The 17,496-nt window shown below is 40.4% G+C and overlaps 1 protein-coding gene across 2 annotated transcripts; it reads right to left on the reverse strand.

The window, feature by feature from the left end:
• Positions 1-1,318: 1,318 nt before the first annotated feature.
• Positions 1,319-16,892, reverse strand: glis3 (GLIS family zinc finger 3). 2 transcript variants are annotated; one of them, XM_086187123.1, is made up of 11 exons: positions 16,681-16,892; positions 15,764-16,197; positions 14,398-14,563; positions 13,201-14,323; positions 8,003-8,164; positions 7,787-7,897; positions 6,865-6,991; positions 6,648-6,720; positions 3,098-3,249; positions 2,410-2,580; positions 1,319-2,292 (listed from the first exon to the last, which is right to left on the reverse strand). In XM_086187123.1, exons 2-11 carry the CDS (start codon positions 16,119-16,121, stop codon positions 2,174-2,176), a joined length of 2,562 nt encoding a protein of 853 aa, XP_086043249.1. In that variant the 5' UTR covers positions 16,122-16,197; positions 16,681-16,892; the 3' UTR covers positions 1,319-2,173. The 2 variants fall into 2 exon arrangements, with proteins under 2 accessions (XP_086043249.1, XP_086043248.1); XM_086187122.1 differs by having other exon boundaries at positions 14,398-14,566.
• Between the last annotated feature and the right edge of the window lie 604 nt (positions 16,893-17,496).

Below are 17,496 nucleotides of genomic sequence, written 5' to 3' on the forward strand. Positions count from 1 at the left end.
TCACACCAGATAATGATGAAGATAAAAGATGATGTTAAACATCCATGGAAAAGAAAGATAGAAAGAAAGAAATGACGCTTTCTTAATGCTTGTTTCTGCTGGCACACAGAGTAACTTAATTGTTTTTATTGTCGTACATCCCACTTTCCACAAGTTAGTGTGCAACTGTCGTAACCGAGTGCGCACTAGCATTGGCCATTATGTAAATTCATACCCTGTGGCTAGATAGACCAACGGTGAAGGCCATTCCCAGTTCTTTTTCTGTGCTTTGAGCATTTATTTACTCATCATATTGCAAATTATTTGTTGTCAACCTACCAAATGAGTAGCCTAAATCCTCAGTTAGCACTGGAGTGTTTTTGTCGCATGGTTTCATTTCAAGCCATGAGTTATTTTAGGACAAAAGCGTTAATTTTTCTTTAAAATATTAAAAATATTTTAGCCCACCACAGGCATCAGAATACAGTCACAAAACAAACCCATTATTGTTAGCAGTATTAAGCAGCTGCTTTCTGGAAAAGCTGTTGTTGTTGCTAAGCAACTAGTGAAACTCCCATCTGAAGCATGATACTCTTTGCTAAAATAATTATTTTGAAGTTAAACAGTTTGTCCTTTCAACTTCAAACAAGAAAAATACGCAGCTGTGAAGGCTGGTGCCTGTTAGACCTGTGGCTTTACACCGCTCTAGTTTGCAGTCGTAATTATTGCTGAGATTTAGGTTATTGTCACCAGATCCTCACAGTGTGAAATTATTTATTTTTACACCACAAAGTAATTGCTCTGTTGTGCATTTGCATTTGTCAAATTTAAGTTTAAAGAAAATTATATTCTGACACAGTAGGAGTAATTATTGAACTATTAAATGCGTTTATATACGTACATGGTTTTATGGCCAGCAAAGCCGCTGCTTTATAAAAGAGTTTTATGAAAATGTTAATTTTGTCATAGCCACACATATACTGTTCATCAGTTACAGAGCAGATTTAAATTTAAATTTTCTCACGTCATGTCATGTCATGCCTCTCAAAATGTTTTTAGTTGTTATTAGTTTTGGGGTGCTTTGGAATGGTGATGCTGTAAACTTGCAAAGGAACTGTAGGAAAAAAATAATGCTGCATATTTATTTTACTGAGGGGAAAGTGGTGCATGTTCTTATTTCTGTGTAAAAATATAAAAGGGTCAACCCCAAATGAAAGTAAAAATGGTTTATGTATTTTTGTTCATATCTTCCAAATTTACTCAAAGTTAAATCACCATTTTTTTAACAAACATCTTAGCCATATTATTACAAATTCATGTTTATTGTTGATCAGTTTTCAAAGCATGGTAAATGTTATCTGTATTATGTTCACTACAAAATAGAAACAGCTGGCAGACACCTAAAATCTGCTTGTTGGTAACCCATAGGGAACATGATGCCTCTTTTCTTATAATTTCACTTGTGCACTAAATTAAAATGCCAAAAATTCCAAACAAAAAAAAAAAAGCTGGTAATTAAAAGTGTTTGTTTTCATACTGTGTTCAGTATGGGGGGGGCTGGGGCCTATCCCAGCTGACATTGGTCGAGAGGCGGGGTTCACCCTGGACGGGTCGCCAGTCCATCGCAGGGCCATCAGGAGCAATTAGAGGCTCAGTATCTTGCTCAAGGATACATGGGGAAGTGAGGATTAAACCAGCGACCCTTTGGTTGCTAGACGGCCACTCTACCTCTGAGCCATGCCGCCCCCCTGTCTTGTTACTATAGTTACAAAGCCATGGTTCTAAGAAAAACCTTGATAAATGATCTCTTGCATACCTTTCTTTGATTGCAGTATAACATTGTGGAAAATGTAACTACTTGTTCTTACTACATGTTACACGAAAACTGCATCACAGCTGTGGAGATAAAAATGAATGTCCTGTAGGCTGAGTCATTACTATTGATTAAAAACAGAGGCAGAGGCCAAAGCGTGGACTCAGATAGTACATTTACAGAGATTTAGTTGAAGAGAAAAACTTGTACAAAGAACATTAGTTTTCAGTTATTTGTAACTCAGACAGCAGTTAGATCCTCGTCTAAAATATCTCCCATAATAAAGCTGCTGCCAGGTTGCAGTGATATCAGAGGTCTTTTTATCAGACTTAAATGGACAAAAAAGTAGTGCAAAAGAGAAACTCCCACAATTGAGTAGCATCACCCCTCCGTGTAGATGCAGGAGACCTGGCTTGTGCTGTGATTCACCACATTGAAGAAGTCCACTGCCCCTTGTATTTCTTGGTTGGAGTCCACATCTTGTCCCTGGACACCAAACCCTGATGATAAACACACACATACACATATGCACAGGAATGATTGCACAGTCAGAGTTGTGAAATCCAATGACAATAAAGTGTTCTTGAGCAATTATGTTTAGACTGTATATTCATTACCTGCTATGCAGGAAAGTGTTTCTGCGGCACCCCCCCCACTGGGATTATTGACTACGGGAGCAAGGCTGTCACCAAAGGCATCAACGTGCATCAGGTGACATGAACTGGTGTGTGCAGATGTGATCCCGCCAAATTGGGGAGAATAAAGCGCCTTCATCTGCCCTGAAAGCTCTGCAGTAGAAATGAGAAAGATTTTATCCTTATTCAAAAGAACTGTAGCTTTTCTCCTCATTTTCTCTTTCTCATTTAGTCTCCCTAAATTTATATATATATGTTTATACACATGCATCTTTGTCTTCTCAAACCCTGTCTTTATCCCAGTAATCCACATCAAATTATGCCTCTGAAGACGCAGTCAACATCACCTTGCCTGTCAAATCTGAGGGGAAAAGAGGTGATATCTATTTAAAGGTACATGGAGTAGAGATGTCTGATTCTACCTAGCTGGAAAATCAACCTGCACCTGCTACATGTCATCAAGAAATACTGCATGGTTAATGTGTATGTGAGAAAATCTGCTCTAACAGATTGTTACACTGCCCACACATTTGCTAATAGGCTCTTGGATGTGAAACTTGAGCGATAAACCTTTCTCAAAAGAACCTCCCCTTCGGCACTGAGCTTTAAAACTAAGGAGTGAATATTTTGATCAAGCTTGAAAATACACTGATGATACACTTTAAAGTACCTGGGTTGGGATCTGCCGGATCAGGAGGCCGGCTAGCGTGCTTCAGAATTGGTTTGCTCTGCAGGGATGTCCCATTGGGAGGACGGGGGAGGCACATGGAAGAGTATGGATGGTCTCCATGGAAGAGCTGGTGAGGGGAAGGATCAACAAACCTGAAATATTTCAAACTTAAGTAAATGCTGAGGAATTAAGACAAAGATCATATCATTTTATCATACAAAACATCCTTTTATAGTTGTATACAGGAGCCAAGAAAGGCTGCTCTTACACTTGATTTTTTTAATATTGTTTCCTTCTAATAGGATATTATGCCGTTATCACATAATAGTGAGATAACAAGCCATTACTGTGAGATGAAAAAGCTCTTTATCTGGTGGCAACTGTCAATTTCAACAAATTAGGACCACTAACTCATTATCAAAGAGAGAAAGACTCCATACGTTACCACAAAATAATGGAATAAAAAATTAATTTGCAGTACAGCCTCTCTCAACTTCCTTGTGGTATATGGAATATGCACCAGCATACATCCCAAAATGTGTTTAAATAAACAATACACATTACAATGAAGATTAAGACGGATTTCTATCAAAAGTAGCATTAGCTGGATTATGCAAAAACTATAATGTCGATTTTCACCGAACTTGCGGAGGAAGAATCCATTAAATTTTGGGTACAGCCGTAAAAACAGAAAGAGAAAAAAGTTATTAAAAGCATATCTATTAATTGGAACGAAACTGCTTTATCTGATGTGAGCTTTAAGATGTCATGATTTTCAGTGGAATTTTTTTTTACGTTCCATCATAAAAATAACAATGTCATGAGACTGTAAATGGAGCAAGTCTAGAACTATAACAGCATATTAAGTAACGTTCAATCCATTCAATAATTTAGTTTGGTTTATCACAATCTCAGTCTTAAAGAGACCTAACCCTCCCCCATGAGTAAGCACTTGACGTGATGATGAAAAACTGCGTGTTGACGGGCAGAAATGTCAGAGGCTAAGGCTCTAGGTGGGTAATTCAGTGATATTTTCCCAAAATAATTAAAATGTGAAGTAAGACAGAATGTTTTGTAGAGTCATTGAGATCAGCATCATCATGATGCTCCCATCTTACACCATCCATCCATCCATCCATTTTCTACCGCTTATCCTGTTATGGGTCACAGAGGGGCTGGTGCCTATCCCAGCTCGACGGATCACCAGTCCATCACAGGGCCAACACATAGAGACAGACAACCTTTCACACTCACAGTCACACCTACGGTCAATTTAGAGTATCAATCAGCCTCGTCCTCTCTTGATGTCTTTGGACTGTGGGAGGAAGCTGGAGTACCAGAGAGAACCCACACAGGAACAGGGAGAACATGCAGACTCCACACAGAAAGATCCTGTGATGGAGCTGGGGCTCGAACCCGGAACCTTCTTGCTGTGAGGCGACAGTGCTGACCACTGCACCACCGTGCCGCCCTCATTTTAAACCAATTAATATTAAATCAACAACCTTCAAGGTGACATCCAGTATTTTCCTTAAACTAATCTAAAATTACAAGTTCTTCTAATAAACAACTGTATTTTTCCAATTCTAGATCTAAAATGTGTCACACAAACAAAGCCGCAGCTATAGCAGTGATGAATCATCTGAGGTCGCTGCGGCGTTACATGTTCACACAATCTATGCTCAGACAGACTGATAATAAGTTCAACGACAGTTTACCACGTGCTAATATCGTCACTTTGTCCTCTCTTACTTTGAAAAACCAGACAAAACATGTCTTGATGACAACATTTCACGTATTTCTGAATGATCTTAACTACTCTAAAGACTGCAAATGTGCTGCTTACATGGACTGAAACTAAGACTATTAATATGATGTAAAAGAATGCATTGAATAAGTGCAATAAATTATTTGAATTTTGAAAAATAGAGCAAGTACAAAACATTTCTTCTTCTAAAGGATCGGGGATATTTTTCCTCTGTCTAGATTGTACCAATTTACTACAGTGAGTCATGTTAACCCCCTCAGTGAAAAAAATGTTACATATCTGTTAGCTATAATTTTGAAAATAAAATGTTACGAATCATGAAAGTCAACTGTGATAAACATGGGGTTCAACTAGTGAATTTAGATATTGCCCAGTGGCCATGGCAGCTGACACCCCTGCTGTGAGGTTTGGCCCGGTAACACATTTGCATGTCTTCTTGCCAAAAAAACAAGAATATTACAAGGAGCCAAAGTTTGCTGACAGTATACAAGTACTGCATGGGAACCGAAACGTAATCCTAGAAAAGTGGTCAGAGAATGGCAACAAAGATTTCACAATCGATTTAACATCTAAGAGGTAATTACTGCATCTCTATTCTCCCACCGGACTTTAAGTAGTATTTTTTAGATTTTATGATTCACTTATTGAATTCCTTAGCAGCTCTTGTCGGTGGCTATAGCATCCATTAATACTGGCGGTCCAGACCAATGAGGCAAAGCAAGTTCTGCTTTCACAGGCCAATTGTCTAGCCAGGATCCTGCAGTTAATGCTTTGGCCTACTGCTGATATGAGAAAAATCAGAACCAGCGAGGAGCCACGAGCATCTGGCTTCTCAGAGCTACAGAAATCCTTTATCTCATGCTTTGAAGTTTATAGATGAAGCCATGTTCTTCTCTATGGGCTAACCATGCAAATGTGTGTCTGGCTAACCTGTACAGCATCTGCCACACAGACACACACACGCGCGCACACACACACGCACACACACACGTGCGCGCAATTACAAAGAAACAAAAACGGCTGATACTGCTTTACTAGCATTAAGAATAGCACTTTCTTTTCGAGAGCAATGATCTTATTATGAGCCGCAAAACCATGACAACCACTTTTAGATAGCTTTGCTAATGAATGAGTATGTCTTGGCACTGTTTCCTTGGTGCTGGCATGTTGTTTTTAACAACGCCACCGCTGTGTTATGCGATCTGAAGAGGTCGTGGTCATTTCACCTCTTCTATGAGAGCAGCTTAGCTTTTCCTCCACCATGTTTTCACTTTGTCTGCAGGATTCTGCTAAAACTTCTGTGCGGTTTTTGATGAAGAAATGTATCACAGAGGAAGCATGAACATTTTTCTCTGCCTTGGCCACCAGTGTTGAAAATTCAAAATGGATTTTGATGAAATTAGGGGTGATGAGAGAACAAGTAGATGCATTGGACCAAGCAGTTATAGGAACAAAGAACCAGAGCTAAGAACACCAGTACTGTCTTTCAAGGGCCTTTTTCTTTTTGTTTGTATCCGCACCACCAGTCGGAGTGGTCAAAAGATGCTTGCTGACTGGCGGTAGGTGTACACTGCCGTTAATGAGCGAACTGCTATATACGTAGCATGCTGGATAGCAGAGATGCTTTGGCTGTTGGTGCTGAAGTCGACCAATCAATGAACACTCATGTAGAAAGTAACTACCCTGCTGGTGCAGGACTAAAATCCCCTGGTCTGATAGCACCTATTGACTTAGAACATGTATGTATAGGAACAAACACTTCAACACTAAAGTCTTCAGTACCTGTAATTATCGTGCAAGGAGCCCAACAGAGCCAAGTGAGGGTCGCTGCAGGAGTCTTGACCCTGTAGAGCAGCTGAGGAACAGGGATGAGAGACACTTCAGGGCTGTCCACCACAGCTCAAATCTAATAGATACACCCCCACCTAACATTGTAGCAGGGATTTTTGTGTGTTTGAAATCCAAAATATATACGCAAAGAGCCAGCGCTTGAACATACCGGAGTATGGCTCATGTGATGCACTTGAGGATGGTATCCTCGCCGCAGGGGAGAGGCTCGGTTGTAGAGGGTGGATTGTTAAGCAGTCTGTCAGTGTGTCCTGGGTCACATCAGCAGTGGATTTCAGCTACAAAGATGATAAGGTGGGATATAAAGATAAAACATGGTGATGAGAATAATAGTGACGGTTAATCTGATGATTTTTGGTAGCAAACTGCAAGTCCACTGTACAGGCGGGTGTTTTTTTTAACTCGAAAAAACTCAAGTATCCAGTTTTATCATCACTTGTCCTCTGACAGGTCACTTTGAGAAATGATTTTAATATTCTTTTTATAGAAAGCTGCAAGAAATAGGTCTGGATATTTGGCCACAAGATTTTAAACAAGACGACGGAACAGATGAAGAGTCTTGCAGTTTTAATAATAGCATTTAATCAATGTTTAGAATCACCATTTAATTAAATCACAATTACAACAAATGTCTCTTATTGAAGTTTCTAATTAAAGAAGTTCTGCAAGTGGGAGGCTTTGTTAAAATGTCATTTTGATTTAGATTTTTTTTTTGTGTATAGACCCAACTTTCATGTCTGTATCTATGGTGATGCAACCCCTCAGTAGGAGCAGAGGAGCATGAATTTTATACAACAATCAAATGATGTGGAGTTTTTGCAACCTCGTTCTCTCTCAGTGTTAGCACGCAGTCGACACACAGACAAGCAGGCAGCTTGCTGAATATTTTCCCCTGGCTACCCAATACAAGGTAAAAAAATTACATTTATAAGTAGCAAAGTAGTACTGGAGAGAAAATCACGGCAAATGAACACATGCCATCACGCTGAAATGAAAAGGTTTACATTAATATTTGAGTGTTTTTTTCCCAGGAAAAGTGGAAAGTAGCGTTACAACATGCAGTAAAACCTTACCCTTTTTCGTAACTGTCTCTCTTTAGAAGAATGGGACTTTACATGTTTTCTCAAGGAGCTGGGATCAGTGTAACGCTTCAAACACCCGGGCACCTGGCATGCATATGGCTTCTGCATTGCCACACATGGATAAAATTATTCCACAAAGAAACACAAACACATACACAAGCTTGGAAATAGCATCCATAATTGTATGTGTGCAATGTTGTCACTCACTGTGTCCAGGTGTGTACGCTGGTGTTTAGCTCTGTCGCTTGAGTTGCTGAAGGCCTTGTGGCATCCTGGGTGCTGACACATGTAGGGTTTCTCCCCCGTGTGGCTACGCAGGTGGATCTTCAGATTTTCAAGCCGAGAGAATGCCTTCTTACAACCCTCGAACTGCAACAGCATTTATTCAACAAGTCAGGTTATACAAGGCTGCAGTTTGTTAATATATATTTAGAACTCTCTTAAGTGGGTGGGATTTTTAAGTTTTTATCTATGTTGATCCCTTTGTCCTTTCTATAAGTTTTTCAAACCTGATGTCGTGTCAATGTACCTGCAGCTATAGGGTTATTAGCTGCAACTCACCACAGACAAAAGGCTGCTGACCTCAGTGTGTAGGAGGCAATTGAAGTGGAAATGTAGAAAACATTTTGAATAGAAAAATTACCATCATTTAATCTGGAGTCACACTCAAGCCTATAAAAGCATTATAAAACTACAAGCTGTTCGCTACTAGCTTCATAGTTGGCAGACAGAAATATAACACAGTGAAGATCTGAGAAGGACAAACATATGGGAAATATCTCTGTATCACAGGATCACATTTCTTGCCAATGGCCACTTCCTCTTGTTCCCTGTAATTTAGATGACTATTTTTTTGGTAGATGTTTGCTGCAAATTTGTACGAAATAACAGAATATTAACTGTGAAGTACGGCATGTGTAAAAGTATCAACTCTACATAGTTCACATGAATTATTTACAACTATTAGATTTCAAGTATATATCTGTGGTGCTAAACCAACCCTTCTATTTCCAACTTAAAATCCATGTCTTTACACTTGGGTGTTTAAAGTTGCAATTTAAGTTGTGCAGTCATGGTTAAATGATATGAGATAACTAACAGCAACACTCATCACATTCCATCTTAAAACTCAAAAGAATACATTTTGTGTTATTCCACTGATTCAAATATATATTCAAATGTTTGAGGCAGAAAGGATTTTTTTTTTTGGAGTAGCCTCATACGTCGCCGGTAGTTGCAAAAGCCACCAGCAGGGGTCAGTATTTATGCACATTTCACTGTATTGTCTGTTTTGTGTTTTCAAGCCGCAAACGTGCATAGCCTTGTCTTAACAGCAGTAGGTAGCTATAAAAAGAGGACAAAAACAACTGTAACTGTCAGCTTACATTCTCAATACATTTATAGAAAACCGAGACTACAGAAGATGAGCATTATATTTACAACAGAATCCCATCAGAGACATTTTCAACAAGGCCTTTAAACTCAGGACAACACTAATACCATTGTAACTCTGAGAAACAGCTGCTTTTTTGCAGTATCATGCAAGGGAGTGACTTCACTGCTCAAAAATGTGAATCATCAAAGCTGTTACTCTCATTCTTCCTGTTCACAGGGGGTGGGAATGTCCTTACTAATCCTGAAGGAGAAAACACACGGACCATGTCCAATTTTGTTATTCTTTCTCCCAGACTGGATTCCTCACATACTGATTCTTCTAAGTCATCACTTTGTTACTTTTTTGTGCCCTATTTATCTTTCACTAATAGCATTCCACATATATACTGCAGGAATACAGGATGTTTCATGTAAACATCTTGAGTCAGAAGCTTTTAACAATCCAACTATCTTGCCTGGACTTTGAAAATTAAGAATGTACCTCTTTCCTGCAAGCTATTGTTATAAATCAGTGGTGGTGGTTATATATGGAGAATTTAATTAATTCCAATCTTTAGGTTTACCAGTGCTGTATATGTATGATTCTAAACACTAAAACTTAAGAGGAATATGAACAAAACAAAGGAGTAGCACAAAATGAAAGCTCAATATCTTCTCATAAAAGCTTCCCACGCATGAGAGTAAATCTTCACTGGGATCCCTTTTCAATTCTGTTCTAATGCTCCTTCATAAGGGCCAGCAATTCTAAATATGGTATAAAGAAAAGAATTAACAAGCTTTTCATTCAGAGTGCCTCAAGAAAGACACTGAGAGAAATATATTCTCTCAGAAACAGAGAGAAGAGAAAAGTGAGCTAAAATAGAGCCAGGACTTGTAACTGTGTAATGTTCTTTCTCTTATAAAAAACAGAAGGCTTTTTGGTTTTTTGGTTGTGAGGGACATTTGGGCTGAAAAGACAGCGGCAGGAGTCCTCTGTGTGGATCAGTATCACAGCCAGCGTCTGACAGGTCCTGGCAGGTACTCATGCCCAGGCTGAACAACGACAGCTGCCGTCTGTGCCAGCAGAGTCTGTCCAGTGCCCAGACCTACTCCTAGGTCACCTCATTCTTCGCTGTTTTTACTCTGCTGTTTCTAACCTCTTTTTGTTTTATGTGTTTCCTTACACACTATAGTTTTGGCTTTTCTGTCCCTCCGCTCTAGTAATTCCTGAAATAATAATAAATAGTATAATCATGAAAATGTGTGGTAAAATTCTGTAAGAAAACCATGTTAACCTACTTAATGTTTAATTATAAAAGCACGAACAATCAATGGTTCCATAGTTACTGTACGATCATTTTAATATAATCTAACATTATACTTAAATGTAGGTTGACAACACCGTTCATGAACTCAGGAGGAGTTCTGGATAAAATTCACCGCTGTAGGTTAACAATAGCCTGCGGTTGATATCAGTATCAATATGCTCAATATCTGCATCCATATATATGTACCATGTAAGTTGTATGTATTTTTATAATTTTAGTAATTTTATGTTTTAATCTTGAGCTGGTGTCATTTCTAAATTTCCCCACTGTGGTGTCAATAAAGTTTAATCTTATCTTAACTTACCTTATCTTAGCTTATATTAGCTTGTTTTGTCTTTTTGAATCTTATTAATATATTGTATTCTATCTTAAGATGATACTGGATTCTTGTCATTTGTTACTACCAAAATTACAGTGATTAACTTTTTTTTATTTTAAATTATCAGCTTAGTTTCCTTTTGATTGAATGTTAGCCAGTGGAATAATTTGATTAGGATCATTTATATTTGTTTTTCATAAAGAGTGACAGCTACTATTATGTGAAAAATATCCATTCGAGTTACTACTATCATTTCCTTTGGCCTAAATCATGTTCGTTCACACCAAACAAGGGTAAACACTCAAAACTGTTGTCAAGCCTGAGATCACGTCAGGCTTGACAACAGCGGCGTCAGCGAGAATTGAATTACAAGCTGCTCATGTATTTAGGGGATTGTGAGGGAACTAAATCTCATATTACTTTTATGCAAAATTCTGATTGATTGCAGCACATAAATGTTTCCGAAAATATAACAGATGAAGCAAATTTTCCCAAATATTGTTAGGATCACGACCTGAACTCCCGTGTGTGTGTTTTTATTCATAATGAACAAAATAAAAACTTTGTTGGTTATACAACCGACTAATTGGGGGAACATTTCTTGGCATTTTCACTGTTGGAGAAGCAGTAAAAACCAAACAAAACAGCAATTACACACAAGCTAGTAATTCCAGAGAAAACAAATCAAGGACAGAGTCCTGAAATTAATGAAATAGAGACACCGCAAGATGGTATCAAATTCTTTTCAAATTTCATCATTAACCTACTGACTCAAAATAGCTGTTGAAGTTGTTCAGCTTTGAAGTTCAAACGGTGCTTTTCTTACTTCAAATGTGTAAATCACTGTGACAGACACAAATAGAGCTGTGAGTCAAAGATCTGTTAGCAAACTGTTCAAACATCATCAAACAGATGATAAAATGACAGGAACGCGTCTGGGCTTGCCCTGTACGTTCACCATGTAACGAGAGCCTTCTCATTGTTCTGCTGCTGGCTTGCGCTTCATTTATGATGCATCGATTTATTCAACTGCCAATCTTTTCCTGTGGGGAAAAAAAAAAAACCCCTGGGCTCTAAATCTTTGACAATGATTTCATTTGAAAGACTTGTTCTCTGGAAATATTACTGTGCTTTTAGGGAACTATTTATTTATATTCTGAATTTTAATATATGAGTAATTCCAACACAATATTTCAAACTCAGAGGGAGTAGAAGCATGCAAAACCTCCTGCCAGGTCTTTGACTCTCTTCTTGTAAAGCGAGACAAGCCTGCACTCTTGACATTATGTTCTAGAACTGAAAACAAAAGAAAGAAGGAAATAATCAAAATGTCTCATCAAAGTGCGGGAAACATATACGCCTATATATAAGGCTCTTTCTCTTTTTTAATTAAGAATTGCTGTCGTCTATACTATAATTGCTGTATGACAAACACAAATGTGATTTCTATCTTTGTAAATGTGTTGTGACCATAAATACTTTCTTCATTTTTGAATGATTACAAGGTGCACAGATCCATCCAACGCTTGCAGCCCCATGGCAACAGAGCTTGCTTCAGCTAATAAATGAATATTTTGCTACAAAAGGTCGACTGCAGGTATGCATGTCGTTAATAATTGACTTGTTGAAAGCAGAAACATGAAGCATGTCTGGCTAAGAGGATTGTCCATTACTCATCATGCATTTTCCCAGTAGGAATGAGGAAAAACACACAGGATGAGGTGGAGTCTATCTATTTTCTACTTTCTCGCGTGAGCGATCTCTACCGTGAATAAAAAAAAGTATCTTCAAAACACCAGGCTACTAATTCATCAATAATCAGACTCATACATATGCCAACTCTTTGGCCACGAAAGCAGACCTGCGGAAAGCCAGACTTCAGGGCATCACCTTCCCAGAATAACAACCAAGAGTGTCAGTCGGTGGCTCGGCAAGCCCTCCTGCTGCAAACAGATCCAATAGCCACAAGACAGCCTTGTTGCCATGCCAAATCTAAAGTGCTAGGCTTCCTTTGTGCTGATTTAATAACGACATAATTGAGTTTACTCCGATGTCAGTTATCACAGAGTTTGGCAAATTACCCTGTGGCTAAAGTTAAAAGTGGACTGGCCACACTTCTTATTTTGGCTGTAAATAGAACAAATCCAGGCTTTTAAAACAGAAACAAGTGTTTTTTTCTCAGCCCACGTCTTGAATGCCATCAGCTAGAATGGAAAACTGAGAATTGACCACAGTGACCCACTGACATTCATCATGTTCCTGCTTTGATTACACTAAGGCTTCTCACAAATTAAAGAGAAGCTGTTCTATTTTTATTCTATTCAGAGGAAAGATAGAATCCAGGATCAACATGCATGTAAATATAGAGGAGACTGGTGATGTACCGTGCACTTGTTGGGTTTCTCTCCTGAGTGGACCCTCATGTGGATGAGAAGCTTGTAACGGGCATTGAAGGGCTTGAAGTTGCGTGGACAGCCCACCCAGTAGCATGTGAAATCCTCAGCCTTCCTCTGGTCCACATGTAGCTTTTCTATGTGCCTCACCAGCTCCTCCTTTTGGTCATAGACTGCACTGCAGTCCAACCACAGGCAGCAGTGGGCCCCATTGTCCTCCAGCTCCCCTTCTTCTTCCTCCAGCATTGGAACCTGGGGTAAAAAGCTGACCCCATGCTTGGGAGGACCTATGGGGGCTTGAGGGAGAGGGTCCTGAGTCTTGATTTTGTCATGGCTTCTGGGGAGGTGGATGTGCTGGTGGGAGTGGTAGGGTGGTGGAGGTCCTTGTGGAGTAGCAGCCTCTTGGATAGAAGTCAACAGGCCTGGCTGTAGGTGCAGAGGTGGCAGCATGTTGTTGGTCATTTGGCTGCAGCTCTCTGGGGTCTTCTCCAGGGCCCCTCCCTCCCCTGGAAGGTGCTGCTGCTCCACCACCATGTTAGCCATCTGACTCTCCAGACCCTCTTCAAGCATCTGCATACGGTCACACTCATTCTGAGTCTGTGAAGAACCCAGTATAGTGTATGGATGGACCTGGGGGATGCAGCGGCCTCTTATACCCAGGAAGTGACCATAACCTTCAGACTGGACAGGCGAGAGCGTGGAATGGGAGGCAGGAGAGCTGCGAGAACCGTTAATATAAGCCACAAGAGAGGTAGGCGAGGTGCGTATGATAGAGTTGAAATCAATCCCCATGACATCTGACAACGGCGACATGGACAGAGCTCTTTTCTTTGCATGGGATTGTCTGGGGCTCCCAGCATCAGCTGCAAAAAGGTACGAGGGTAGAGAGGCGGAGGTGCTCGTTCCTCCTGATACGGTTGTACCAGACATGGCTGTGCCAGGAGAAAGGCTGAGCTGCTCACCCCCCTCGCTAGCCTGGGTGGAGCACAGAGGAAGTCCCAGCGGAGGAAGGACACGGTAGCCAAACGGCCAGTCATGTCTGCCACTAAACATCGACTGGGTTTCAAACAGACTGAGGGTGGTAGATGCCAGGGATTCTCTGGACATTAAGGATCTGAAACATATTGTAGACTTTAGTAACACCCTAAGGGATTAGCAAGCTCATTAACTGTTATTGATATTGCCCACCTGGCATCAGTGTGTGGAACCTGCACACCATGTGGGTAAGATGGGGGATGAGGCGCTGCAGGATACGGATGACCTGAGACAACAGTCATGGGACTAGTGGTCACCGTAAGGTTTGCTCCAGCTGGCTGACCAAACACCTCTATGGTGGGCCTGGACACAGAGCAACCTGCTGATACAAAGCCTCAACATTAATATACAGAATTTGAGAGGTATCTCATTCATCAAGAGCTTCAAACCAGAGTTACATCACATGTTGCACGTTTTAACTGAGTTTTTTTTATAGTTGATTGTGGAATTTCCCTTGCCACCCTGGGCAGGCCAGACTGGAGACACTTTCTGCTCTGTTAATCTCTAATGAGCTTTTCAGCTCCTTCTACTTTTTCTCCATAGAAAATGTAGGGACCAGCTTTATGCTTGGTTAATTATCAATAAATAGGAGAACAAGAGGTCTGGCTAGAAGACTGCAGGGAAGGGTGCAAGTGAAGTATTCAGTTAGATGAAGCTGAGACGTCTGTTTACAATAACGCTCTTTCAGGCTTTTGTTTCCGATGACATTTGTCTGCCTGTCAGCAGGATTAGGCAACTGTGGAGTCAATTTTCATTAAACCTGGTGGACGCTGTAGGATGTGCCAAAAGAAGAACCTGCTTCATTAAGAGGAAGATTACTTAGAGCGCCACCTGGTGGCAATGGAGAACTACACTGTTTTTGTCTTACACTTAGATAAGCACCTTCCAGTGGGTCGACCAGATCATCTCCGTTTTTCTAAGAACTTTTTTAAGAGTTTTTGGTTTTTACCGAGTCAAGACGGGTAATTTTGCGAGAGAACAGAAAATTGTTATAACCAGACACCACGTGTTCAGACCTTTTCCAAACTTCGCAGGTTTGATGAGACTCCCAGCCTGAAGACGTTTACGATCTGAATCTAAGTTATAGTGCCACCTAGTGGTTACAGCAAATAAACCTGATGTTGGCAAACATCATTTGCTTTCCAAGAAAATTACACATTAACATCATCACAACATACAGCAAAATAATATGTGTTCTCTCATGTGCCTAGTGGAAGCAGGAAGTGATATTTGCACCGCAGTGCAGCGTTGGTCTGCCCTTCCATGTAAAATTAAAAAAATCAGGTTTCACCTTCGTCGGCACAGGGCCCACTCGTCACTACTTGCAGCTTTAATCCGGGCCCCAGCACTTAAGCGTCAGAGGCTGAAAGGTTCCCCTTGGTGGATGCACACAATGTACCCTGATGTCTTAGCTGAAGCATGTTTTTGTTCTCTTGTGAAATGTTACAACATGAATGCTGCAGTGTGAACACATGCTCCTGAGACAGAAGTTTTTAAACTTTCACGTTTTTGTTTTTACCTTTGAAGCTGTTGTTGGAGGAGCAGAATCCTGTCTGGGTGAGCGTTGTGGCCGTTGTGGATGTAGGATGATGAGCGGGCGCTTGCTGGTACGGTGATGCAGTCGGCTTGGCGAGATGCTTCCCATTAGTCAACACTTTTCTGCGGAGACTCAGGGTTGGCAGGACAATATGGCTTCCGCTCTGTTTCCCTGAGGTTAACGAGTGGACTGAACCTCTCTTCACCTTCTCCGTGCCTGAAGAGGGACTATGTTGGGGGGAAGACATAGGTATCCTAATGGATTGGGACTCGTGCCCTCGAAGCAGTGATGGGGACACACTACAGGGAGACACCAGGAGCTGACAACCTTTTCCACTCATGGCTGATGCCTTAGAGGTTTGCCTGGAAGTCAGTTCATCTATTTTCTTGACACATGTCAGACAGTCAGGCTCATACCTGGGGGAAGAAAACATAAAATATACAATCCTCAAACAAGGAGGACAGCATCACCAAAATGTGGAAATGCAAAACAGGGAAGGTAATATTAAACCATGTACAGTTTTGTACTTTGAACCTAAACCCTCAGGGGGAAAATACACATAAGGTTTCACTTAGGCTTTTAAAATAATGGGTTTAATTACTTCTAAACTGTTACAGAAAATAATTTAATTGTCAGCATGTTAAGTTGACAAGTTCTGTACAGAAACAAGATCAGGAGACTTAGAAAATCATCAAATAGTACAATTTCCCTCGCATGGACAGAAATAGTCAAATACCTCAGATAATCTTCACACTGGCCATTTGATCCATCTAATTCCCTCGCTAAAAGGTCCCTTTTTAAGCGTTAGGGGATAAAAACTGCACACAAGAGTAAAATCAAACACTAGAAGTAAGGTATTCATCACACTAATACTGTAAATGCCGCGTTCTTTGACTCACCTAGATTGGTTTTCCCTGAAGTGTCATACCAGGGTGAAGGCTGTGAGAGTGTCTGTCTCGGAGTTTGTGATGCGTGTGTGCTGACTGAGCACAGAAGTCAAACCTCTTCAGGGTTGCTGAGGAATCCTGCAGTTTGGACTGCGGCGTCACTCCTCTGTTTCCAGGAACTGCTTTTCTCTACTTTACACTTTTGCCCTTGACACGACTTTAAGCCCCCCCCCCCCAAAAAAAAACAGAAAAAAACCCTGAGTGGATTTTAAGAAGTAAAAAAAACTTTGACCGCAAGGGTCGTGACGTCTGCAGCCTATCACATAACTGTACGCGCGCGCTCAAACTAAAAGTACTAAAAAACGTAGGCGCGTGTTTCATGATGTTATCAGTGACTAACAACTAATTTTGAAGTTTTACGTCTGCCAAGCATTAAGTTCTTATTCTTCACTTTTTGGGGGATTTACATGGGCGTAGCTTTCTGACTGTCTGATGTAAATGCAGCAAAAGCGAGGAAATAACCTGAGAAGCATGTAAGTCTACGGAGACCCAGATTGGCCAAACATATAGAAATATAAAGTTTCCATTCATTCCCATCGTCGGATCAATTTTTGACCACAAGTTTATCAGATTGTCTGAACATGTTAAGTTGTGTCCAAAAAGGAATCAAATTGTCTGAGCAATATATAACTTGAGGCCACACATTTGTCCAATTGTGGAAGCAAACGCCATCTTGTGGCCACAAATTACTCAAACTGTGAGAAAAAAGTTCTATCTTGCAGCCGTATTTTAACCAAAGCGTCGGCATAAGTTGTCTCATGTTGTGCC

The sequence above is a fragment of the Aulostomus chinensis genome, chromosome 19 (assembly GCF_037954235.1).
Source record: "Aulostomus chinensis isolate RoL2024-O1b breed Wild chromosome 19, RoL_Achi_v1.0, whole genome shotgun sequence".
In the NCBI taxonomy this organism is placed as follows: Eukaryota; Metazoa; Chordata; class Actinopteri; order Syngnathiformes; family Aulostomidae; genus Aulostomus; species Aulostomus chinensis.

What these genes read in the sequence shown, in the direction of transcription:
- glis3 (XM_086187122.1), bottom strand. Translation starts at nt 16,121, where the DNA reads ATGAGTGGAAAAGGTTGTCAGCTCCTGGTGTCTCCCTGTAGTGTGTCC. An exon ending in AGAGACAGTTACGAAAAAGG is followed by an intron (nt 6,992 to 7,786) that starts GTAAGGTTTTAC and finishes TCATCTTTGTAG; the next exon opens with CTGAAATCCACTGCTGATGT. An exon ending in AACACTTTCCTGCATAGCAG is followed by an intron (nt 2,293 to 2,409) that starts GTAATGAATATA and finishes GTTTATCATCAG; the next exon opens with GGTTTGGTGTCCAGGGACAA.